The sequence below is a fragment of the Arachis hypogaea genome, chromosome 13, assembly GCF_003086295.3.
Source record: "Arachis hypogaea cultivar Tifrunner chromosome 13, arahy.Tifrunner.gnm2.J5K5, whole genome shotgun sequence".
NCBI classification, from domain to species: Eukaryota; Viridiplantae; Streptophyta; class Magnoliopsida; order Fabales; family Fabaceae; genus Arachis; species Arachis hypogaea.
The window spans coordinates 158,530-183,524 of record NC_092048.1 but is presented as its reverse complement, the minus strand read 5'-3'; the positions used below and the strand labels follow the sequence as shown (position 1 = coordinate 183,524).

At 33.1% G+C, this 24,995-nt stretch overlaps 6 protein-coding genes across 12 annotated transcripts; 2 read left to right on the top strand and 4 right to left on the bottom strand.

Annotated features, from left to right (window-relative positions):
- Nucleotides 1–3,472: 3,472 nt before the first annotated feature.
- LOC140178050 (potassium transporter 5-like) lies at nucleotides 3,473–4,760 on the bottom strand. The gene has a single exon (XM_072212987.1). It carries the CDS (start codon nucleotides 4,699–4,701, stop codon nucleotides 3,682–3,684), a length of 1,020 nt encoding a protein of 339 aa, XP_072069088.1. The 5' UTR covers nucleotides 4,702–4,760; the 3' UTR covers nucleotides 3,473–3,681.
- Nucleotides 4,756–7,138, bottom strand: LOC112736009 (potassium transporter 5-like). Its single transcript, XM_072213179.1, has 6 exons — nucleotides 7,025–7,138; nucleotides 6,731–6,953; nucleotides 6,091–6,339; nucleotides 5,976–6,017; nucleotides 5,169–5,221; nucleotides 4,756–4,959 (listed from the first exon to the last, which is right to left on the bottom strand). The coding sequence occupies exons 1-6, from the start codon at nucleotides 7,136–7,138 to the stop codon at nucleotides 4,795–4,797; spliced, it is 846 nt and encodes a 281-aa protein (XP_072069280.1). The 3' UTR covers nucleotides 4,756–4,794.
- Nucleotides 7,139–9,705: 2,567 nt separating this feature from the next.
- Nucleotides 9,706–10,847, bottom strand: LOC112736182 (2-hydroxy-palmitic acid dioxygenase MPO1). Its single transcript, XM_025785527.2, has 4 exons — nucleotides 10,320–10,847; nucleotides 10,192–10,254; nucleotides 10,044–10,115; nucleotides 9,706–9,953 (listed from the first exon to the last, which is right to left on the bottom strand). The coding sequence occupies exons 1-4, from the start codon at nucleotides 10,650–10,652 to the stop codon at nucleotides 9,837–9,839; spliced, it is 585 nt and encodes a 194-aa protein (XP_025641312.1). The 5' UTR covers nucleotides 10,653–10,847; the 3' UTR covers nucleotides 9,706–9,836.
- Nucleotides 10,848–11,776: 929 nt separating this feature from the next.
- Nucleotides 11,777–13,181, top strand: LOC112736181 (photosynthetic NDH subunit of subcomplex B 4, chloroplastic). The gene is made up of 6 exons (XM_025785525.3): nucleotides 11,777–12,109; nucleotides 12,209–12,253; nucleotides 12,331–12,490; nucleotides 12,579–12,634; nucleotides 12,719–12,790; nucleotides 12,875–13,181. Exons 1-6 carry the CDS (start codon nucleotides 12,023–12,025, stop codon nucleotides 13,001–13,003), a joined length of 549 nt encoding a protein of 182 aa, XP_025641310.1. The 5' UTR covers nucleotides 11,777–12,022; the 3' UTR covers nucleotides 13,004–13,181.
- Nucleotides 13,182–15,061: 1,880 nt separating this feature from the next.
- Nucleotides 15,062–16,672, top strand: LOC112736180 (thioredoxin-like 1-2, chloroplastic). The gene is made up of 4 exons (XM_025785524.3): nucleotides 15,062–15,709; nucleotides 15,779–15,961; nucleotides 16,035–16,199; nucleotides 16,270–16,672. The coding sequence occupies exons 1-4, from the start codon at nucleotides 15,497–15,499 to the stop codon at nucleotides 16,390–16,392; spliced, it is 684 nt and encodes a 227-aa protein (XP_025641309.1). The 5' UTR covers nucleotides 15,062–15,496; the 3' UTR covers nucleotides 16,393–16,672.
- A 1,426-nt stretch (nucleotides 16,673–18,098) lies between these two features.
- On the bottom strand, nucleotides 18,099–23,657 carry LOC112736178 (26S proteasome regulatory subunit 8 homolog A). Of its 7 annotated transcripts, none has more exons than XM_025785520.3 (11): nucleotides 23,350–23,657; nucleotides 22,652–22,836; nucleotides 22,371–22,468; nucleotides 21,687–21,911; nucleotides 21,446–21,508; nucleotides 21,158–21,321; nucleotides 20,627–20,783; nucleotides 20,334–20,432; nucleotides 20,101–20,211; nucleotides 19,841–20,009; nucleotides 18,099–19,155 (listed from the first exon to the last, which is right to left on the bottom strand). In XM_025785520.3, the coding sequence occupies exons 2-10, from the start codon at nucleotides 22,827–22,829 to the stop codon at nucleotides 19,869–19,871; spliced, it is 1,236 nt and encodes a 411-aa protein (XP_025641305.1). In that variant the 5' UTR covers nucleotides 22,830–22,836; nucleotides 23,350–23,657; the 3' UTR covers nucleotides 18,099–19,155; nucleotides 19,841–19,868. The 7 variants fall into 7 exon arrangements, with proteins under 7 accessions (XP_025641305.1, XP_072069087.1, XP_029147176.1 ...); XM_072212986.1 differs by having other exon boundaries at nucleotides 18,099–19,016; XM_029291343.2 differs by having other exon boundaries at nucleotides 22,652–22,831.
- Nucleotides 23,658–24,995: the final 1,338 nt, after the last annotated feature.

The following is a 24,995-nucleotide window of genomic DNA, read 5'->3' as shown; positions in this document are numbered from 1 at the left end:
ATCGATTAACCATTGGCTCTGATAACATAAGATAAGAAAACACTACATCTAAATCAAAACCTTAAGATATTAATTTATAGGCTCCGTATTTTATATACTCTTCACTTCTCCATGTTTTTTTCAATGTGGGACTAATTCATTCCTCACACTTGCAACCATAACAATCTCTCCCTCAAATGTGAGTCACCACATTGAGCACATCAACTACCTCTCTTATATGTTATCTACCATATTTGAGTATTCATCCCTCATTTTAAATACTCTTTAACCACTATACCAATTAACCATCGGTTCTGATATCACTTATTGGGCCACGGTGGAGAGCTCTGGACTACTAGAAAGATTTCTGAAAGAAACCAAGTACAAGAATTAAGATGAGAAGACAGCACATCTAATTTAAAACCTTAAGGTGTCAAGTTAATGGGTCTCTCATCTTATATATTTTTCATTTCTCTATGTTTTCTCCAAAAGAGAGAACAACTACAAAAATGAGATAAAAGAGGCAAAATAAAATTTTTATTTTTATGTAGAGCAGCAATCTTTGAACAGCGATTTCTAATTTGTTTACCGTTTAATTGGTCTGAATTAAAACTAATAATAACATATGGAAAATTCTTATTCTAATCACACTGGTACCAATGTATTTAAAGATCAATGGTAATTAAAGATATGTATGCACACTATGATAAACTTTTCTTCACTGAACAAACTTAAAGTTTATTCTCACATACTAGATTCTTTCATTCTCTTATATAGAATCAGCATGCTCTGAACTCACCATGTGCTTATTATTAGTATAGTGTAAATATTGACATATGGATAGGTCATAATTTATGTACCTAACTTTTTTTAATTTATTCGTATTTTTTATATTATAAGTATAATAATAAACTCATGAAGAGTAATTTACTTACTAAATTAAATGAAAAATAATATTATCCATTTATTTGATATGTTCTTACACACAAGCATTGACATAATTATAAACAAATTATTAATCATATTTAAGGTTTTTTATTTTTTTTGGGTGAAGAAAGAGTTGGATGAGGAGGGTAAGGAGATTATCCTTGTTCAAACCACCAATTTTCATGTCACTAAATTTAACGAGTAGGAGTAAGATGGGCAGATCATCTCTATGGCCCCAACCTTATTTTTTAAGGAATGGTTCAGCTAAAAATAAGAATATTTTAATATTTATTTAAAAAATAAAGCCCAAAAAATTATTTAATAATTTTATAAAAATCAAGCATGTCTAAAATTGAACTACATAAGATGAGAAGATACAACCAAGAACATAAAATTGTTCATCACCTCCCCAATTTTTTCGAATATGAAAAATGCCATCCAGATCGCTCTTGTCGGAAAGACTTTTGATGTTTCACCACCAAACCGATTAAACATCGGTTCTGATATCACCTGTTGGGCCACCGTGGAGAACTCTAGACTACCGGACAGACTACGGAGAGAAACTAAGTGCAAGAACATAAGATGAGAAGACACAACATTTAACTCAAAATCTTAAGGTATCAAGTAAATAGGCTCCTTATCTCATATACTCTTAATTCTCTATTTTTTTTTCAATGTGGGATTAATTCATTCTTCATACTTGCAATCATAACAATCTCTCCCTCAAATGTGAGCCACCACAGTGAGCACATCAACTCTCCATCTTATATGTTGTCTACCATATTTGGGTATTCATCTTGCATTTTAAATACTTCTTAACCATTATACCAATTAACTATCGGCACTGATACCATTTATTGGGCCACCGTGGAGAGCTCTGGACCACTGGAGAGATTTCGAGGTAAAACCAAGTGCAGAAACTTAAGATGAGAAAACATCACATCCAATTCAAAACCTTAAGGTGTCAAGTTAATGGGTCTCTCATCTTATATACTTTTCATTTCTCTATGTTTTCTCCAAAATAGAGAACAACTACAAAAGTGAGAGAAAAGAGGAAAAATAAAATTCTCATTTTTATGCAGAGTAATAATCTTTGAACAGCGATTTTTAATTCGTTTACTGTTGGATCGGTCTGAATTAGAACTAACAATAACATGCAAAATTCTTGTTCTAAATACACTAGTACCAACCTATTTAGAGATCAATGATTATAAAAGACATGTATACACACTATGATAAACTTCTCTTCACTGAACTAAATTAAAGTTTATTCTCACATATTAGATTCTTTCATTCTCATATATAGAATTAGCATGCTTTGAACTCACCATGTGCTTATTATTAATATAGTATAGGTTTTGATGGATAGGTCATAATTTATATACCCAATTTTTTTAAAAATTAATTCGTATGTTTGATATTGTAAGTATAATAATAAACTCATAAAGGACAATTTACTTACTAAATTAATGAGAAACAATGTTATTCATTTATTTTATATACTCTTACACATAAGCATTAACATAATTATAAATAAACTATTAATCATATTTAAGATTTTTCATTGTTTTTTGTGAGGAAGGAGTTGGATGAGGAGGGTAAGGAGATTATCCTTGCCCTAACCACCAATTTTTATGTCGCTCAATTTAACGAGTAGGAGTAGGATGGACCGATCATCCCAAGGCCCCAACTTTATTCTCTAGGAAATTGGTATCTCCTAAAAATAAAAATATTTTTATATTTATTTATAAAGTAAAACCCAAAAAATTTGTTAATAATTTTATGAAAATCAAACATGTCTAAAATTGAACTACATAAGATGAGAAGACTCCAACGGAGAGGATCCAAGTGCAAAATAGAATATAAGATGTGAAGACATTACATCTAAATTAAAATCTTAAGATGTCAAGTTAATGGGTTTCTTATCTTATATACTCTTCACTTTGCACTTGTACGCCAGTGCACTTTTGGGAAAAGAAGAAGCTTGCAAATATAATGAGAGTTTATATTATATTGCATAAAATGATTATTGAGGATGAAAGAGACACTTATGCAGAAAATGTTGCTCAAGACCTAGAGTATCCTAATGTCAAAAATAGCTTATCACAACCTCATATGGGAGAAGAGAATTTTGCCCCACACCATCAATTTCTCCAAAAAAATGTCCAACTTCAAAATAGGCATCAGCATCGAGAATTGAAAGAGGACTTGATTGAAAACATATGGCAATTTCATAATGCGCGTCGTCAACTATAGAGTTTAATTATGTTTTTCTTTATATTAAGTAATTTTGTAAATTAGTTTAAACTCAAATTATATATTATGTATTATTGTTATTTATTAAGTAATTAATTTTTTTAAATATTACTATTTTCATAATAGTGAATTATTTTTTAATTTATCAATATTAATAATATTTATAAAAAATAAATAATTACATTAATTTTAATTAATTAATTAAGTGAGACCACAATAGCAACTAAACTTAGTTCCTTCTAATAGAAAAGAGAGAAATGTTTTGAGTTTTTATTTATTATTTATGATGCAAAAGTTGGTATGAAGTTACTTCTTATGATAAATAAGCCATAAATAAGGATTGAGATGAGTTTTCAACTGGAGATGATCTTATTATTTGATACTTACTTAAGTATTTATTTGGTTACATGAAAATACAATGAATAAAAGATGAGAAAAACTAAGTACAAATAAATTTGATCATGTAGAAATGTAATAGAGCAAGAGTAAGGGAGAAATGAAAGGATCGTTGATGATGAGTTATATTTCATATGTCATTCCAATCTTGAGAAGTCTCTTACGCGGGATGGCCATCAATTGGTTTCCTTGGCGGAAGTTCTTTCTTAAGAAAGTATAAGCATAGTTGACAACTATCTTATTGAGGAACGATGAATTTGGTAGAGCCACCACCTCTGCTTCGCCAAGCATATACATCACACCTCTTTGCATTGCCATGTCGATAAAGTTGACCTCAGGTTCATCTAGGTGAATGAAGGCTTTGAGATTTTGTATTAACTGTGATTCAAATACAAGAGCATCCTCGAGTTTATCTTTATAACCGCATCTAACCACGCAACGGAACATTCGGTATTCTCTGGGCTCCAAATGGCAAAATAGAAACCTCTCCTCTAAAGAAACTCGGCTGATAGGGATGACCTTGATGGAAACAAAGACAATGACTGAATGGATGGATGACATACAGGCTATGAGATGGGGGAATATCGGAGGAATCCCCTGCACAAGCTCAGAATAGAGCAGCCCTACCCCGGGAACTCTTCTTATGTCCCTATCCATGGCCAATTCTCCTATGTATTCACTGCGAACTTTATTTCTAAGCTCGAACATGTACCTCTCTTTATGCACGTAATGCCAGATTCCCATGATCATCGTCAAAAACAAAGAAGACACAATTGGAATATAGCCTCCCTCCATGAACTTTGTTATCTGAGATGAGAAATAAATAGCCTCTATGCAGCCGAATACCAATAAGAAGATAGTAGCTTGCCATATGCTCTTCTTCCATATAACTACCATTATTAATGAAACCAGCCACGTTGTGATAAGCATATCCCCAATAACTGCAATCCCGTATGCTTGACTTATCTTTTCTGTGGTTTTGAAGGCAACACACATAATAATGCTTCCAATCATGAACATGTAGTTGATCTCAGGAATATACACCTGACCCTCGTGCTTAGTGGAAGTATGCACAACCTTAACTCGTGGGAAACAACCTAGACTCAGGGCCTGCGATATGATGGAAAATGCTCCTGAAATCATTGCTTGGCTTGCTATGATAGCAGCACCAACAGCCACCACAAATGTTGGCCAGTATATGGGATCTGCATGTATTGTTACATTGGACTTTACTGATTAATCATAATAACTACAGTAACTGAATTTCCTACGATTGCTCAACTTACTTGGTAGACTTTCATAGAAAGTATTACCCACTTTTTCAGGAAACTTTCGAAGAAATGCAGCTTGCCCAGTATATGCACACAATATTGCAGGACATGTAATCAAAGTGAAGCTGATCTGCGTCAATAACAACAATAATTTGGTAAGCTTACTTCTTATATAACTCTTAGAAATTAGAATGTGATTAGATAACATAATAAACGTTGCTGTATGACCAAGTAAATATATTAGCAAAGTCTGCCAAATCAGAAAGCAAAAAAAAAAGCAAGTTTAATATTAGATAGAAAAAATATATGCACAACACAAGTTTACATTTATTTACTCACTTGAATTGCTCGTACATTAAAGTGACCCAAGTCTGCAAACATGGCTTCAGATCCTATGATTATATGAGTACTAATTAGAATTAAAAAATAATACAACTTAATTAAGGAGATTAATAAACTAGGAGCGAAACTGATTTTCCAATTAATAATAAAAATAAAATGCTTTAGGCAAATATGCTATATGCCGACCTGTTATGCATAGAAAGACTCCACCAAGTGATAGCCATCCTTGCTTACCGTTGCGTTTGAAGTAATCAACTATATATTTTGGATTGAAAGCACGCAACACTCTGATATCATATTTGAACAAATTATAGATACCAATTCCCGCTATGAGTAAAAACCACACTAAAATAATTGGTACAAATGAGAATCCCATTTTATCTGTACCGAATCTTTGCAAAGAAAATAAAATAATTAAGATTCCTATAGCGATTCCCACAGTAGCATCTGCGTTTAAAAAAAAAAGAAAAAAAAATAAAAATTATATATATACACATATTAATTTTTTTTTGGTGACTATATACACATATTAATTGTGATTATTTTAATCACTCTTAGTTCAAAAAAATAATAAATAAATGTTATGTTTATTAATATATTTTATATATTTTTTGTTGTATTTTTTATCTTTTGTATTAAAAATAATTAATAAAAAAATAAAAAGATAAAAAATTCTTATATCATAAAAAATATAAAAAAAAATGTACACTACATGCAAAAAAAAAAATATATTATTTTTTTATTATGTAACACTTAACCAAACCTACTGAGATTAAAAGAAAATGAAGTCATTGGTTTAAGTACCTTGACCGAGTGATTTACTGATCCCACTTACGGCAGAAAGGACTGCATGTAAAATGAACAACATGTTTATATATATATAGAGAGAGAGAGAGAGTATATGGATCTATATACACACCTGACATTGAGGGAGTAAGAAAGCCGTCTCCTATGACCATGGAAGTTCCCAGAATGGTTGCAAGCAAAAGAAGAAAACGAGCAAACTGACTGTTCTCAAGCATCTGCTTCAGTGTTTGGGATTGTTTGAGCTGACTAGACGGTAGTTCCAGCTTGTAGTTAGAAAGTTTTCTGTCTTCTGGTTGTTGATTTGGAATCAAACTCACGTCTACGTGTCTGCATATCAGCGAATACAATGCAAATGCTCCACCTACACAACACAAGTTTCTTATATATGATGATGTGCAGCATCATCAACATAAAACTAACAAGTGTGTTTAGTGTATTTACCCGTCAAACGCATGAGAATAAGATGATGAAGTAAAATAAAAATATTTTAACTACATTTCATAGATAATGATTTTAGAGTATTACTTGCCACGCTTAAAATGATTATTGCAATACCAAGGAGTTTCATATAACAAATTAAGTAAATTAATTAAAAAATTTAGTAAAATCAAGAAGAGATCTTTGTCCTCCATTATCCAAGTAACAAAAGTAACAAGGTTAAGAGTTAATAATAAATGTATAACGCGAGACATCAAAAACAAAAGATAGAAATGGATTGAATTAGATATTTAGATGTGATGTTGAGAAGTTACCATTGCCGTTGTCGTTCGCCCATAGTACAATAAAGACATACTTAAGAAAAGGTATGAGCAGAATGGTATAGATGATGAGGGATAAGACGCCAAGAATATCATCGTTGTTTTTTATTCCACTGGTAAAAATGCTCGAATACACATAAAGCGGAGATGTGCCGATATCACCATAAACAATCCCTACGCTTTGAAATGCCAAACTTAACGTTGTCTTCCAGCTAACCTAATAATGTCATATTGTTTATTTATTTATTGTAAGAAAAAACTACACTACACTATATAACAATGATATACCTTAGAGCCATGTGTTTCACTCATGGTAACACGTCCAGCTTCCAAGTTGATGAAAGAGTCCATGCGTCGGACTTTAGCAGTGGCCACCGTCTCCATCTCTTTATCTTTGTCCATCGGATCTGTTTCTCCGAACATCACTTTTGCTGTACTGTCTCCCTTGCGGGTGTTTCTTCTCTTCTTATATATTATAATAATAGAGGGGTCAGGTTCTTTATTTGTTTTTCTTGGAAATGGTCAACCTCCTGCACAAAAGTCTCAATTTTGTTGACGTACGTAGTTCACGTTCATTTCTACATTTTAGGATTTTTCTTTGGCGAATAGGAGTAGACCCCATCAATGCGATTCTTTAGGCAAGCATATATGGTTGGAGGGCATGCAAGTGCTCTTTTTACTAACTTAATACGTTGCCACATTTGCATGCATTTTTCACATCCCCATTCCTCTCTTTTCCTCACTTTCTTACTCTCTTACATTTTTCAACTTGGTTTCTATCATCCCCTATCTTAGTGCCCAAGAAATCGGAGGGAAAAAAAATTAAAGACTTATCCATACGTACTAGACAACACCAAATAAAATTCAACTATAAAGAAAAATAAAATTCTTATGATCTCAAAAGTCCAGAGTAAAGAATTTTTCTTTTTTTTTTTACCATAAAAAAGAATTTCTCTTATTTTATATTATATTCAGAGCACTCTAATCATATTTTTTACCATTATCAAAATATATATTATTGATAGAAACTATTGCCAAATAATTTTACAAAAAATTTAAAAGCATGTTTTTAGAAACATTTTGTTATAAAGCAGCATATATGCTTTGCCGCTGAAAAGTTTTACCTACACAATTCATGTGATTGATGAGGTAACATGTTATATATGTCTCATCAGTTACATTATGGTTAGGGTTGAAAGTAAACCAGTCGAACACATAAGTTCTCTTAAAAAAAAATGTGAATAAAGAATGTCAAAACGCAGAAGAAGTTAATTGCAATACACAATATTTGTGTGTTTCCGCTACTGAATTCTTTTAGTTAATTGGTTGACAATTAATGAATGTTAAATAAGGTAAGTTATGATTGTTTTTGGTTGATTTTCTTTCGTTACCAAACATTTCTGATAATAAAAAAGTGTTAGTCTTCATTGCATGACAAGTGTTACTCACTAAATTTTTGGCATTAAAATAAAATTAGACCCAAAAGTTAATTAAATTAAAGAAAAGAACAAAAATAATTTCAGAGAATTTGTGGTTAAGATTTTATTTCAAATTTGATGACCAAAGCCTAGTAAACAGAGACCAAGCTTTATATAGTTTAAAGGGGGCTGTGCCCCCAAAAATTATCATTTTTCTTAGAAAAAATAGAAATTTTACAATTATAATTCCAATATATTAATTATGTCTTCTTTAAAATATATTATTTAATTATTTAATTATGGTCCCTCCTAAAAAAACGAGTCTAGCTCTATCTCGCAAGTAAAGATAAGAAATTCCATTTGACTTATATTGCCAATTTTGAGTACGAGATAATATATCTAATAACATGACTTATTTTGTTTAGAAGATATATGTAAAAGAAAAGTTTAGGGCCAGTAATTTTATTGAATTTTGGCCATATGTAACCAGTAGAGAAAGGTGAGTCATTAGATGAAATCTCACACCATTAAATTATTATTGATAGCTATTTGATAGCTACCAATCACAAAAATTATTGGTCTCCTAACATTGCTCATATGTAAATATATATGATTCCAATATATTTATGTCAATTTGACAGGGTGAGTCAGCATATGAGTTATTTTTATGGGCTCATTTTTTGTTTTTTCCTTTCTCGCTATTTTCAGGTAAGAAAGATTTTCTTTTAGTATTCTGGGCAGAAAGAAAGGTTTAGTTTTGAGCCCATGTTTTCTTAGTAAGGAGCAAACCTACTAGTCAGTTTTAGCCCAAATCCGCTGCAAAGGGATAGGCCAGGGCGCCTACAGGCAATTCCAAATCCAAATGCAAATGCTAATGCGACCAAATCTTGTTTGGACTTTTTCTTTTAAAAATATAAAAATAACAATTTCATCTATTCAATGCTGCACCTGCACATGAGATGAAGCACTGGAATTTGGTAGAGTGGGCAGTGAATGAGTGATCGCTCTATGGTTTGCTAATAATGACTACAAAATAAAAAGAAAAAGAAAAAGAAAGTGGTGTATGGTTGCATGTTTTTCCTGCATTTAACTCTGATTTGGAAATACCAACCAATAATAAAGACACAATGAGTTAGATGGACTGCATCCACAATGAAAACGTCAAAAGTTGCCTAGTGAATAGTGATCTACACCCTATGGTTTTGGCTTAGCTTGTCGCATGTGATAAGGGGGCACACGGGTTGTTAACCCACCAAACATAATTATCAAGCATGGTTAGCGTCCCTTTCAATTGGATGGCCTAGAAAATTTATTCGAAAAACAAGTTAAAACACATGTAGTAATATAACATCTAAAAGATATTGTATCTATAAAAGAAATATTAGTTATTAAATTGTTTTTAGTTTTTACCGGTACTTTTTATTTCAAATGTCAAGTCCTGGAAGCCACGATCTACCACCAAACAACAAATATTAGTACTACCTACGGGTCTCTGACGCAAATGTGATTGAAACACATTTAACAGTTTCATTATGATTGATTAACATGGACTTTGAGGAGTAAAATAGATAGATTCATGTGTAGTAATTTGTTTTTCAATGCATGTCTGTATAATACAAATCCATTATTTGCAGAGGGAATATGATGTACAACAACCACAAACACAGACACAGATATTGAAGCTAAGAAAGTTTCTTTTGTTTCTTGTCTTGCCATTGCTTGCGTTCGGCTTCAATCTTTGCCTTCACCTTTGCTTGGAACCCTGGGTATGGTTCATATCCGACAGATAATTGGAGAGCCTGAAAAAGAGCAATGACCTTGTTTGAATTGTCAAGCAGACTATTATATATATAATGAATGAATATGTGAAGGTATTAAATATTAATTACCTCAAAGAGGACAAAGAATGGGGCCATTAGGAAAGCTTGAACAAGGTTATCGAAGAGGGCTGGAGCACGTTTCTAACAGAGGAAGATAGAATAAGATGAGTGAGATGCATCAAAGTGGTGATTACTGATTAGTAATGAAATGATTTACCTCAAAGACGCCGTGACCAATAAACTGTCCAGTCCAACAGAATATCTGAGAAGCCAACACAATCTGAAAATAGACTGAATCAATTAGCGTTGACAAGATAATAATAATAAGAAGAAGAAGAAGTGTACCTTCCAGGCGAGGGAGAATCCGAGGTGGTTGGCGAGGAAAGAGGAAGCGAACCAGCAGAGGAAAGTGAGGAGGGCGGCGAGAGAGCCAGCTTTGAGGTCGAGGGAGGCGTAGAAGAGGGCGTAGATGGCGGTGAAGAGGAAGCCGTAGTTGAGGAGGAGAGGGGGAGGGAAGAAGGAGAAGGAGAAGGAGAAGAGGGATGGAGTGAAATAGAGGAGTATTTGAGCGGTGAATAGGATGGGCCAGACGAAGAGCATGTGAATGAAGATGTTAACGGGGTTGCTGTGGTATGCTCCATAGAAGGCGAAGTGTTTCTCCAGATCTATCATTGCCATCGCCACTTGCGAGTTGCTTCAAAACTCTTCCAACTCCGCCCAATATTCTTTATAGCTCTATGTCAACTCACTCACCGGGCCGGGTTCCAGATAAGTAGATAACTATTCCCAAAACACACATACGGTAATATTAATCCGCCCCCTCCAAAAAAAAAAAAAAAAAAACAGTTAATATTAATCCTATTCGATTCCAGCTAAAAAAAAGTTAATATTAATCCTGTTAGGTGTGAACTTTTTAATAATTAAAAAATATTTTTATTATAAAATGTGAATGATATTTTGTTATATTATTTCGTTTCTTTCTTTTCTTAAAAAAAACTATTACAAAATTTTTAACAATTTTTTTACTTGATATTCGTACAAAGTTCATATAACAAAAAATGTTTATATACCAAAAAAGTCTTTATATACTCCAAAAAAAAAAAAAAAAAACTACACGAGCCTAACTAAATTCACCTTTTTTTACTGCCAATCCAAACAAACTCGTGAGTTATAGCTCCTTTTGATAATTTTATTATTCTTTTCCTTTTATATAATTTTGTATTTTTATAACATAAAAGACAACTTTTTTTTACTTTTTATCAATCAGATAATATTTAATTTGGTCCCTAAATTTGCATACAAGCCTCAATTTAGTCCCTAAAATTTTAATTGACTTTATTTAGTTTCCAAACTTTGCGAACATGACTCATGTTAGTCCTTTGAACAATTTTCAATGTATAGATATTAATAGAACGTTGTCATGGACAGGCGGATGTCACACTAGATTCTGTAAAATGATGTCGTTTTGGTTTTGACACTCAAATAACCAAAAACAACATCATAAATGGTGTTTATTGAAACTTTATCTAACAAAACAAGTGATGTGACATCATTTTGTGCTATTTGAATACTAAAACCAAAACTACGTCATTTTACATATTTCAATATGGTATTTGATTGTCCATTTCAACGCTCCATTAACGTTTTTGAACTAAAAATCATCTCAAGGACTAATGTGAGGCACGTTTATAAAATTTAGAGACTAAATAGAAGTAATTAAAACTTCAAAAACTAAATTAAGACTCGCATACAAGCTCAGAGACCAAGTTGAGTATTAACTCTTTTATCACTATATAAAGATGGTGCGTATATAACATTTTCTTTTTCATTTTCTCGCATTTCAACAAAAACTATAAACTATTGCATCTTTTTGTCCATTAGTTAGTGGTACCAACTCAAAAGGTCAAAAAACTATAAACTAATGCATCTTTTTGTAGGGTGGTTCTTCACTTGACTCTTATCCACTTTATCCTCACTTGTGTAAGTACCATACCAGTACGCAGTACCTTGTTCTTTTTCTTTTTGTTTTGTGCTCAGCACTTCACACCATGGCTGAAGCTATCATTGGTTTCACTACCGTTTTCAAATCCTGTCTACAAACAAGGAGATTTGAAGCCAACCCCTCCTCAAGATTGGTATAATTAAGATCGGAAACAATTGAATAATATAAATGCAAGCATGATGTATTTCTAGTTTAGTTCGACAGTAAAGGTGCGTTTGTTTTGAATTTGCAGCCTAAGCAGCATTCAAGCTCTACCCTTTTCAGGCGATCATGGCAGGTAATTAAGTTGTAGTAGTTTCTTTAAAATGAAAGCAGTTTCAGTTGAAACGTAACATTATATATATGCAAGGTAAGGTTGAAGAGAGTAAGAGGAAAAGAGGTTGTTTGCATAAAGTGAATGGTTTGGGGGATTGGCCATTGATGGCAGTTCTAGTGGAGACAATGGAAGGGCAGAGAGACATGTTAACCACTAAATCCATTGTGCATCTCAGTGATGACGCCATCAAGAATGTTTGTAAGTCTGTCTCATATTATATCATATCTGGTTTAATTTGAGCTCTTTTGAATTTGAATTAATTTCCTGTGTGGTGGCATGCATGCAGACTCTTGGTACATAATGTTCACCGTTTGGGGATGCTTATTCTTTGGTTCCATGAAGGTTAAGTAATTTCATTCAACAAAGTTGTGAATTGTGATATATGCAGCATTGAAACAAACTAAATGAATTAATTGTGGTGTTTAGGACCCATATTACGACTCGGAGACGTACAGGGGAGATGGAGGAGATGGTACTGGAAACTGGATTTATGAGAAGGTAAGCTTTTATTTAATTTAATAGCTGCAGTCAGTGATGGATATTATATTACATCATTATACGAATATACATGAATGCATGCAGCAAGAGATTATGGAAGCAGAAGCGAGAGAAGCATTGTGGCGTGAGGAGTTGATAGAAGAGATAGAAGAGAAGGTTGGAGGGTTGAAGGAGCTTGAAGAAGCAGGCAAGAAGGAGGAACTAGTGAAGTGATGAATATGTATATATAGTGTATAATATCATGATCTAACAGTGGATGTGCCTTCTCCCTAAATTTCCAATTATTCAAGAATATTGCAAATTGCATAATCATATCGTGTATGTAATCGGTTACATATTTTTCACACACTCCCTGTGCTGTATGCATCTCAATATCAATCATCACTTTGTATTCTCTGCCTCTGCCCCTGCCCCTAGTAAACTTAATGAATTCACCTCTCCATAGCCCAGACATAGGAAAAGAATCTCACACACGCGCGGTGGCTCAGTGGCGGAGCCTAGTGCAGCCTAAAGGGAGAAATGCCGCCTCCCAAATTGATAATTTTATATGTAAAGTTCTCTATTTTAATGTTTTAACCTCTTTAATTTTATTTTTTGGCCTCTTATCAAGTTATTTTTTTATGTTGGCCCTTTTTAAAAAAAAAAAAAAATCTAACTCCACCCCTGATTCATGGGTGGGCATATAGCGGCCATAAAGCTTCACAACGACGGCGGCAAGGACCGTGTTGGCCGGTCAGTGAGGCTCCTGGCTGGAAGGGGAGAGAAGAGAGAGGATGGGGAGAGGGTCACAAATTTGAAAGATAATATGCATCTCTTTAAGGAAAACGGTGTATTTTATTTAGTTGGTTTACTGTTCAACGATAACATTTCACGCCAATTACATAAGTTTTGTGCTTTATTTTAGCATTAAAATAGACCATTCCACGACTAAATCCACATGTTAGTATTCACAACTTTTATCTTTTTAGTTCTTTAAATTTAAAATTATCTATACTGATTTTTGAAATTCAGTTGTGGTCATCGTATTAGTTTTTGGATCCTTTTTAGTATTGAATCGCTGAATTGACTCAGATTTACCATGTTGGAGACATAGCTAAATAGTGTCATTTTGTTTTGGCACTTAAATAAAGCAAAAATAAAAAAGAATTTAAATGGTATACAAACCATTATATTTTTCTTCATTCTTTAAAACAATCTCATTTTTGCCTTATATAAAAGCTAAAATCAAAAGATACTATTTAACTATGTGTCTAATGTAGCAAGTTAAAACTAGCTCAACATTTCGTTCATTGACTTAACATGAAAAATAATTTAGAGACCAATATGATCCTGGAATTGAATCTCGAGTATCAATATAATAAATTTTAGATCTAAAAAACTAAAAAAAGTGAAAATCATAAATCTTATGAATCACTGTGGGAATTTAGTCACAATTCGACAGGTATTATTGACAAAAATCTTGACATATTCCGACCTAAAATTTGACAATAATTATTGCAGAAAAAATTCGACCATAATTTCAAGAAATCTCAGTACATTTCTTAAGGTATTGGCTAGTGTAAATTTTTTTCTTTTTATAAATTTGAGATTTTGAGGTGCTTACAAATATTTTATTATATCATATTCTGCATTGCATAAAAATCTTTGCATTTGTATTCTCATTGAAATATTTTACATATATGCACTTGCCTATATAACACATGCATGTCTCCTGCAGTCCTGCAATATTTTTGCATTATCCAAGATATAATACATTCATGTTTCAGCAATAAATATTTTTTTTAAACTATGATTTGATATTAAGAACTAATCTTTATTAGTTTACTATAAAAATATAATTGAACAGATAAAAATTTTACTTAGTTAAAAAGAAGAATATAGGAGGAGATGAAATACGAAATTTTCATTTTTAATTTAGTTCTGTTTTGATTTTATTTGAATATATTGACAATTTTTATGGATACTATAATTTTTTAATTTTAAATCGACTAGAGAGAATTATAAGACATTAAATCTTAAATGTAACTGTGCAAATCCGTAATCGTTTTAACTAGATTTTATTAGTTATTGGGTGAGTTGTGAGTGGTTAAAATTAGTTATTCGCTGTATGAATTATCCGTTGTAAAAGTTGAGGTACAAGAATAGAAAGTGTAATAAAAAGTTTTAGTTTTAGTAGGTGAATTGAAAGGCTGAAGATGGCAATGAAGTTAAAATAATTATCCATTTTGCAGAGCATTATTATTAAGAGGACATATAGAGAGCCACACATGTGACTCAACAAGAAGCAATCCAATTCCAATTCCACGCAGATAATGCTGCAAAAAAAGTTGACGTGGATTTGGATAACCATCCTCTTCTTTTCTTTTTAGTAGTAAATTTTCTCAAACGGATAAAGGTTATTTATTGACTGATTGACTCGTTTCGCTTTTTAAAAGAAAAAGACAGCGCATCAAAGGAACCACCTTATTGAATTAAATTATATCCAGTGTGTTTGTTATTTGAACTAACTCTCTTTTCGTCTCTCTCATTCACAGGAAGAGAACACTGTTTGTTTTATCTGATTAAAATTCTGCTCTGCACTTTTTATTATCCATTGAATAGCAACACAAGGGTGCTGGTGTTGCTTTTCTCCTTTTGCCTTTTTGGTTTCACAAGCCTTAGCATCATATAAAACAGGAATATTTGCTCCTTAATATTTGCTCCTTAATGGCTTCCTCCATGAACTTGAAGAGTGCTGTAGTGTGTGTTCCTGAGAACATGGTTTGCTCAAAAGCCAAGCCTTGTCCATCTTCAATGAGACTAGCTGGTAAAGCAAGATCAAGGGCGTTGAGTGCTGAATTCATGGGGCAACCCATCATCATCAACACAACAAAACTCCAAGATGAAAAGGGTTTATGCAGTTCCAAAACCTCAATTCATGTACGTATATTGCTTTCTTTTTTGTGGGATTATATATTTATTCCTGAGTAACAATGCAAGCTGTTTCAGGCAGAAGCAAGTATATGCATTAGCAGATCGATGCAGTGGTGGAAGAAGAACCTGAAGCCCAACATGATTGAGATCCATTCAGCACAAGAGCTTCTCAATTCTCTGCTCAGCGCTGGTGATGCTTTGGTTGTTGTTGACTTCTATTCACCTGCTTGTGGTGGCTGCAGAGCCCTTCATCCCAAGGTATATATCTCCATATCTATGAACAATCAATTTTAATTGGGTCTTGAAGATTGTGTTACGTGATTGGATTCAGATCTGTCAAATTGCTGAAATGCACCCGAATGCAATATTCCTGAAAGTAAATTACGACAAGCTGAAAACCATGTGCCAGGCTCTGCAAATTCATGTCTTGCCATTCTTTAGGTTCTACAGAGGTGCAGAGGGTCAGCTTTGTGGATTCAGCTGCACCAATGCAACTGTAAGATTATTTCAAGTCCTAATTAATTAATTTACTGTTATGAGTCCTAATAATATAATTTTGTGTGCAGATCAACAAGTTTAAGCGTGCGTTGTCAAAGCATGGGAATGAAAGATGTAGTCTAAGGCCACCTAAGGGTTTAGATGAATTAGAGTTGACCAATTTGGTCTCAAGTTCTCAGATTTGGTTCTAGTTTTGCATCAATAATAGGTTGAATAAATATCAATTAGAAAATGAAGATGGAGCAGGCAAGGAATCTCCATTCCTTAATTCCTTTCTTTTTTTTAGGGGAGGGATGGGTTTGGATGGGAGGCTTGTAATTTTTTAGTTAAAATTGAGCTCCCTCTTTTAGGCGATAGCAATTCTTTTTTATTCCTCAAGTTCAGTTTAGAGGACAAAAAGGCAACAGAGATCGGTGTGGATTTCACTTGTGTCAATTAATAACAATGATATTGAAGATAATCTTGAGCTCTTATTCCGTGTAGCTACATTTTTAGTTTAATTAGTTTCTGTCAATTATGTGATCCATATGTACATAAGCATAATATATAAATTTTGGCATTATTTTTCCTTTTATTTTAATATTAATATTAAAAGGTGTATCTATACCTAGTAGGCTAGTACCTAGTTCTAGTTGTCCTGCCTGATTTAATAATATCGAAACACATGATAATATTAATGATACAAAGAGTGACAGATCCATGAAAAGAAGTTTTCACATGTACAATTTTACTTGAAGGTCTGAAAATTTTAGAATCTTATGACCATTAAAATAAAAAAGAAAGGAAAGGGATAGAGGAGGTCCCACAATGTACCTGGATATGTTGCGTCTCCCGTGGCATTGAATTGGATAGTAAAGAATCCTACTCAGCGTGGGGCCCATGAAATATGGACATGGACATGTGCTGCCGCTAGCCCATTGGAATTTGGAAGCACTGCACGCGGTTTCAGTTAGCCGCAATATCTACTAAGCGCTGACTCACTTCCCACTCCTAACTTCTAGTCTTGGAGTGATTCTTGATACAACTTATAACAAAAGACATTTACATGATACAACTTGAGAGCTTTGTTCAACAACCTTCATCTATTGTGTGCAAACTGAACAAAAGTTGTTATGGCCTCAAGAAGGCTTCTAAAATTATGTTCTACCTTTTATTTTTTATTTTTTGGTTTTGAGAACACCAAATCTGACATTTTTCTATTTATGAAACAAGACCCTACATATGTTATTTATATGTTATATTATGTGGATGATGTAATAATTACAGAGAATGATGTTACAAAAATTAATTTAATGATGAAGAAATTAAATACATGTTTACTTTAAAGAATCTTGGTATACTCCATTTTTTTCTTAAGAATAGACGTTCATCAAAGCAAAGAGGGGCAAGTTCACCTATCACAGATTGGATTTATTGAAAATCTATTATCAAAAGTTGACATGAATTCAGCTGCCTATGCCAACGCCCGTGATTTCTTTCTTACAATTGATGTCATTTGGGTCTGAACAGTTTGAGGATTTTTCTTTTTCTATATGTAAATTGAGTTAATTTATGCATCATCCATTAACTTTTTATTGAAAAGCTGTCAATTGTCAAAACTCAAAAGAGTTCTAAGATAGTAAGATATTTATAAGAAATTAAATATTATGGTATTGTTTTTAATAAATGTACAGATTTTAGATTTTGGATTTGTATCCTCTAAAGTTTGAATTTTACTTTAGAGAATAAAGTGTGATCTTCTATTGTTGAATATTTTCTCTTTCATATTTATTATTTGTCCTACCTATGAAATCAATGGTGAGAGATCACATTTTATTCTTTAAAGTGATATTCAAACTTTAGAGAATCAAAATCCTTAGATTTTATAGGTTTGTAGATTTGGATTGGACTGCTGATCTTGAAAATAGAAAATCTGTCTTAGAATTTTGTGTATTTTTTGGTACTAACTTAATTTTATGGCATTGTAGAAAGCAAACCACTATAAGTAAGTCATCAACCGAGGATGAATTTCGAAATCTTGCCTCCTCTGAAAATAGTGAGAAACTCTTATCTAAAGTCATTAAAGCTAAATCAGTGAGTGAAGACTACTAACAAACTTTACTAAAATATCTAACAGTTCCGAACCACATGGCCTTGGCGACCACACAGCTGACACTGTGGACAAGTGTTGAAGAAGCTCCTTCTGCCACCTCTATTCTACCTACAACCTCTAGCTCTTCTGTCATCATGCCACACTCACCTTGAAAGTCATAAGCAGTAGGTAGTTGTGGCAGATTAGCCATAGGAAGTCCTCTTTGAGGTATCTTAAATCACTTTAACATGTCATCATAGGCAACGAAAAGTGATTCTGCCTCTGCAACCTTGAAAGTCCCTAAGCGAGATATCACTGAAGTGATGAATATGATATATTCTTCTGATAGATCATCCAAGATTGTAGCAATGTGATATTCTTCTTGGGTTTTATAACCAATTGCAAACAAAGAATCAACTAACCTTGAATCTTAGACAAGTATTCTTTGACTGAACCAGTCTTTTTCACAAATTTCAACTATGATTTTAGGCTTTGAATGCGAGTAGCTGATGATTCTGAGAAATAGTCATTTAGAATGTGACATACCTCATGAAATCTAGTTCAGTGAATACTCTTGTTCTTGAGAGAATTTGAAATAAATGCAACCAGCCAAGTAGTCGAAGTTAGACCATCTAGTCACCTTTCTTTCTAGGTGGTGGTTTCAGATTTTGTTTTCTTTGCTGCATTTTCCTCGAATTATTCTGGAATTTCGGCAGCTGATTGACGATCTTTGAGGTTGAGGCTCTAAATGATGAGAATCACAAGATGATGCCATGTAGTGAAATTATTGTCAGTGAGTTTTTCAGAAATTGATAGTAGAACTTTTTTTTCACCGATGAATTGAGAGTATGATAGACATGTTGATTATTCAAGACTGTTGCCTCTGGATACCATAAAGAATAACTTATTAAATTAGCGGTAACAATTAAAAAGTTACTAACGGGGATATGTAAGAATAACTTATCCAATTACGAACAATGATAAATAACAAAAATAAGGTAAATGTGAATATAAATTGCAATATTTTCTTCTACTTAAAACTACTATTTTATCTTATATTTTTGTTATATATTTTTTATTTTATCTATTTTTCTCTTTTTTATCATTGTTTGTTGTTCATCTCTTCTCATTTTCATAATTGATTTTGATTTTTTGAATCCAATTGATATAATTTACAAATAATTATTTTGTACCAAAACCAAAGTTGTTATTTCTATTAAAATAACTTTTTATAATCTTTGTAAAATTCAAATTTTATTATTTAATTTATATTTATTGCAATATATGGTTATTGCTTTTCTAAATTAAAATTATATTTTAGATTTAACAAATTTGTTGCTTCAATATAGAAATTCAAAATTTGAATTCAAATTATATTCCAAATTAATAATTTTTTTTCAATTTAGCATATTTATAACAACCATCAATCTCATAATTATTATATTTTGAGTACTTATAATCAATATAGAAATATAGGCAAATAATTAAATAAATATAAGAATAATAAGATAAAAACTATTATACCATAAAATTGACAATATTATAGTACCAAAGTTAAAACGTAATACCCAGCGTACTAGAAACATGAAAGAAAAATCACTTCCACAACTTCCGCAATGACATGTTCTTCTCTGTTTCCTTTTTCATAACCTTGGCCACAGCCATCTCAAAGTCCTCCTGTGTCACATGTACTCTCCTCTCCCTCAAAGCAAACATTCCAGCTTCTGTACACACGGCCTAAACAAAAGAAAAAAGAAAATTGGATAGGATCGAGACAACTTAAAAACAGCTGGACAGACAAATGCAGCGTAAACAATGTGAAACATACCTTAAGCTCTGCACCAGATGCTCCATTCATCTTCTCAGCGATCTTCTTCAAATCAATGCCACGCATTAAGTTCATTCTTCTTGAATGAATTTTCAAAATATCTAGCCGAGACTGCATGAGATTAACTCAGTGTCAGGAGTGATATGAACGCAGTGTGTGTAAGTGTATTTGCTTCTTTCCTGGAACAAGTATATAAAAGAGTAAATGCTAAGGTAGTAGGTACTTATGCATACCTCCTCATTTGGGTTTGGAAATTCAATCTTCCTGTCAATTCGTCCAGGTCTAAGGAGGGCTTGATCCAGGATATCAATCCGGTTTGTGGCCATCAAAACCTGTATTGCATATTTTTCTTTAGAACTTGCTCATAAAATTGCTTAAATAAACATATATCTTAAATGAGTAAGATAGAGTGAAACATATTGTTTATATGTTACTTTTTTTTTTCTATTTCTAGCTAGGCTAGTTTTAAAAAATTCTCCTGAATGCATAATAGCAGTATAGCTCCAACATAAACAAACTGTATAACCTTGATTTTATTTGAAGCTTCAAATCCATCTAGCTGGTTGAGAAGTTCCAGCATAGTGCGCTGCACCTCACTATCACCATTGCCACTTCCAGATTCCATTCGAGCAGATCCAATACTGTCAATTTCGTCCATGAAGATAATTGATGGAGCATGCTCCCTGTGAAAGGAGTAGTGTTACGTCACAATCATAATATGGTTAAGCATGTCTTCATCAGGCATAGTTCCTAGCATACAAACCAATAAACCAATGAATCAAAGAATGTTAATGCAAAACTCTTTATAAGTATAATTTTTCTCTTTTCAACCGGCACTTACTTGAAATTGGAGAAGGATTAATATTTATGCCAAATTCATTCTCAGATTAATAAGCATCCAACTACAAAGTTCACAACCACAACATTACTAATAACAGAAGCATATTCAATCCACAAAGTGGTGAAGCCACAGGGAGCCAGGCACATATTTTCCCCCCATTTCAATGAAGGGCAACACACAATGAGCATAACAAGCTGAGATAAGAAGAGAATGTACCTGGCCATGACAAAAAGTTCCCTGACCATTCTGGAACCTTCTCCAATGTATTTCTGAACTAATTCAGACCCAGATACCCTGATGAAGGTACAGTCAGTATGATGTGCCACTGCCCTAGCCAACAACGTTTTTCCAGTACCAGGTGGCCCATAGAGTAGAACACCCTGCGATTCATGAGATTGTCAGCAAATGGGGAAAGTGAAAAAACGTATGCAAACAAAGAACAAAAAGTACAATATACTGATGGAAGCATGGTAAGTTGTGTGACAATCTCAAAAGAGATAGTACCTTAGGTTGAGCTATTCCAAGACTTTCAAACAGTTCAGGATGTTTAATTGGTAGCTCAATGACCTGAAAAATTGATGACATACATGAGACTCAGCAACAATTATAATTATTTTCTATGATGAATACACTTAAAATATAAATATACAAAAAATGTATATGCGGATTAAAAAGATGGATAAATAGATCTCACAAAATGCAAATATTGGAAGCATATCAGTCAATATCTTATATGATTACATACCTCTTTAATCTCCTTGATTTGCTGGTCTAAGCCACCAATCATGTCATAAGTAGAATCCGGAACTTTCTCAACTTTCATCAGATTGACCAATGGATCAACTTTGCTCGGTAGAATTAAATGAAGGACATAACTATCATTACGAAGAGCTACTCTTGTCGATTGAGTAATCTTTGTAATGTTAACATCTTTATCAATGTCCACCACATATTTCCCTTCTGGATGAACCTGAAGAAAGAATAGGAAAATCAGAACTTCATCTAGATTCTCATTAGTGATTATAATCAAAACATCCCATAAATAATCCAAATCCATATAAAACACTCTTCAAGGACATAAAGGGTTTTGTAGACAAGAAAGACGACACTCCATAATCCAGAAAAAGGGACCTTTAAACGATAAAACATAGATCTGTAACAAATCAGACGAAGCTTAGGTGTCCTTAACTGAACAAAAATTTCGAAGAAGAATATGTCCATCAATGATTTAGAGTGCAAGTTCAAATGATACTTATGCCTATAGCAGAATGACACAACCATTTAGGTATCTTGACAACATGCGAATCGAAGTAAATATTAAGATGCCAATTTTAGATAACGATAATTGTAATACAGGAGAGGAAACGTAAAAAGCTTCAATTCACCACAGAGAGTAGAATAAACAGAAAGCAGAGGAGCGAGACCGGACCTTGACTAAGACTTTGTTCTTTCCCATAACTTTCACAACTTCCCCTACATATGATCCGGGCTCCTGGAGAAGCTGCAACTCCTCCCTGAGCATCCTCACTGTCCAAAGTTGCCATTAACCACAGAAACACCCTTTCATTAGTTAACTTAAATTATTAATTATAGCACTAAATCCAACCAAATAGTTATTAAACGCATTAATTTTATTTTATAATAAAGGCAGTCATGTATAGATTAGGGCAAGGGTAAAGGTAGGGTTAGGGTAAGGACTAAGGAGAGTACCTCTAGAATTGAGCTCGTTGCGCTGAGCCTCGAGACGGTTGAGATTGTGCGTTTTCTGGCGGAGAAAGAGCTGTAGCTCATGGATGTGGACAGAGTAGTACTGGCGGAGACCCTCCCCCTTGGAGGCTGGCTTGGCAGAGCAGTTTTCCTCCGGTGCAGCCTCGGCCGCATGTTTCATCTCTACGCTTATAAATTTTAAAATATCTTTTAAATTTGAAGTAATACATGAAATGTCATCAACCAAAGTCTTAAGATCTTTAGAAAAAGTACAAACTTAAATCCAAATATGAAATTCCAACATAAAAGTTCATCAATCATCAAAATCTGTAAAAATTTGCTGCAGATTTGCATATGATATGATATGAAATGAAACATATATGAAATGAAAGTAAAAGCTCAATTTAGTTCTCCAAAGATTTTAGCACCATCAAGTTGGTCCTTTACACTCTAAACAGTTTGTACATCAATTTGGTCTCTCTATTTAAAATGGCATCAATTCAGTCCTTCAGTCTAATATATATTTAAATACCAGTTGGTCCTTAAATTGATGATTATTTTGTTCTACAAAAAACCAACTCGATGTTAAAAGTCTTGGAAGCAACTGATTTGATATCCTACATGTCTTAAACCAATTTGAACATTTACTCTATCAGTTAACATATCATATTTCAATATTTGAATTTCATTCCCAATATTACCTGAAACTAAATAAGCAAAGTGACAAGCTACGGCGAAGTGCGACTAGCAAGCGCAGAGAACAACCGCGAAGCTAGGCGAACGACGACGCAGCAAGGAGGAGGTGATGCATCGACGCCGGCGAATCGCGTGCGGCTGGGAGAAGATGAGGCTGGCAGTGAGCGCGACACAGTGGGGAAAAGGAGGAGGTGAGGCAGCGTGATAGATTAGAAGGACAAGGAGGTTAGAGGTAGAGGAATGGAGCCATGGAGGTTCAGATTTGGGAAGAAGAAGTGAAGGAGAAGAGGGAGGTTGGGGGCTCATGTTGTAGGGGTGTAAAGGTGTCTTTCACGCCAAGAAAAGCTCAATGTTTTTTTTTTTTTTTTTGGTCTGGAGAAAAGCTCAAGGCTTGGGATTCATTCGGACAACCTGGGCTTGCTTTCTAGAAGGCCCATTTTGTTAACAAAGAAGCTGAAACCTCATCAATCCAATTCGGGTTTTAAGCTGCCCCAATTCATTGGATTTTTGGCCCTTTTATGTACACATCACTCTTTTAGATCTATACTCATCGCCAGTCCATACAAACTTTCATCTTGGTATCATCATTATTATTGTAGTTAACCTAACAATTAATTTATCTTTTGGTTGCCCCTTTGGGCTTTGGTATTCATCACCTAGACAAATCTAAACACGACCTTGGTTGCATTCAAGTCAGTCTGAACTGATTATCACTAGAGGAATTACTCAAAGAAAATCAGGTTTAAGTTTACTTGCACAAAAAATTCAACTTAACTCGTATACTGTAAGAATATAACTTTTTAAAAAACTAGTCATACAAATAGTTATTAAATTTAATTATAGTAAAATAAATAACAAGAATAAGTTGAGAAACTCATTTGAAATATTATAACTTTATAACAATAAAAATATTAAATAATAATTATCTTTCCGAATATATTTTTTATTATCATCATTTAGTTAAGTTAATTATGCATTATCGCAACGCATGACTAACTAGAGTTTTTCTTTTTAGCAACTATATAAACGTTATTAATGCTTGTCAACATAGTTTTGTCACTGCTTTTTTATTTGAATTTAAAAGAATGTATGGATCGATATAATCGAGAGTCATTCTATATATTTACGAGAAATAAAGACGATGTCGTTATCATTTGTTGAGAATCATACAAGAAGCACCGCTACCTCCATCCAATTAGCTACCATCTATATATGGACATGATGAATGTTAAAAATATTTAATTTGTTAGGAATTGAAGAAGGTTGTTAATTTTGTTCTTCTAGATAGTGGAGTTAAAAATATTATATTCCTTCCCTTGCGTCTTATTAGACTCTTATTATAATATTTTGTTAATATTGTAAATACTAGTTAAGTTTGATATAAATTTTGCAGAAATAAGAAAAATTAACCAGTAATGAATTAATATAAATTTTAAGTGTGAAATTTTTGAAATTTAAATATATACTTTTTTAATTGTTTGATAACTCATTTTTGTTACTCTCCTAGCCGAACGAATTATGGAGGGCAGAGGAAGAAGAAGAAGATTGGTCCCAAAGAGCGGTAGTAACAGCAGTCATCCATTCACTTTGACATGCAGCACGCATTTGACAACAATATAATGTCCTTTTGGTACGAAACATACAAGAACCA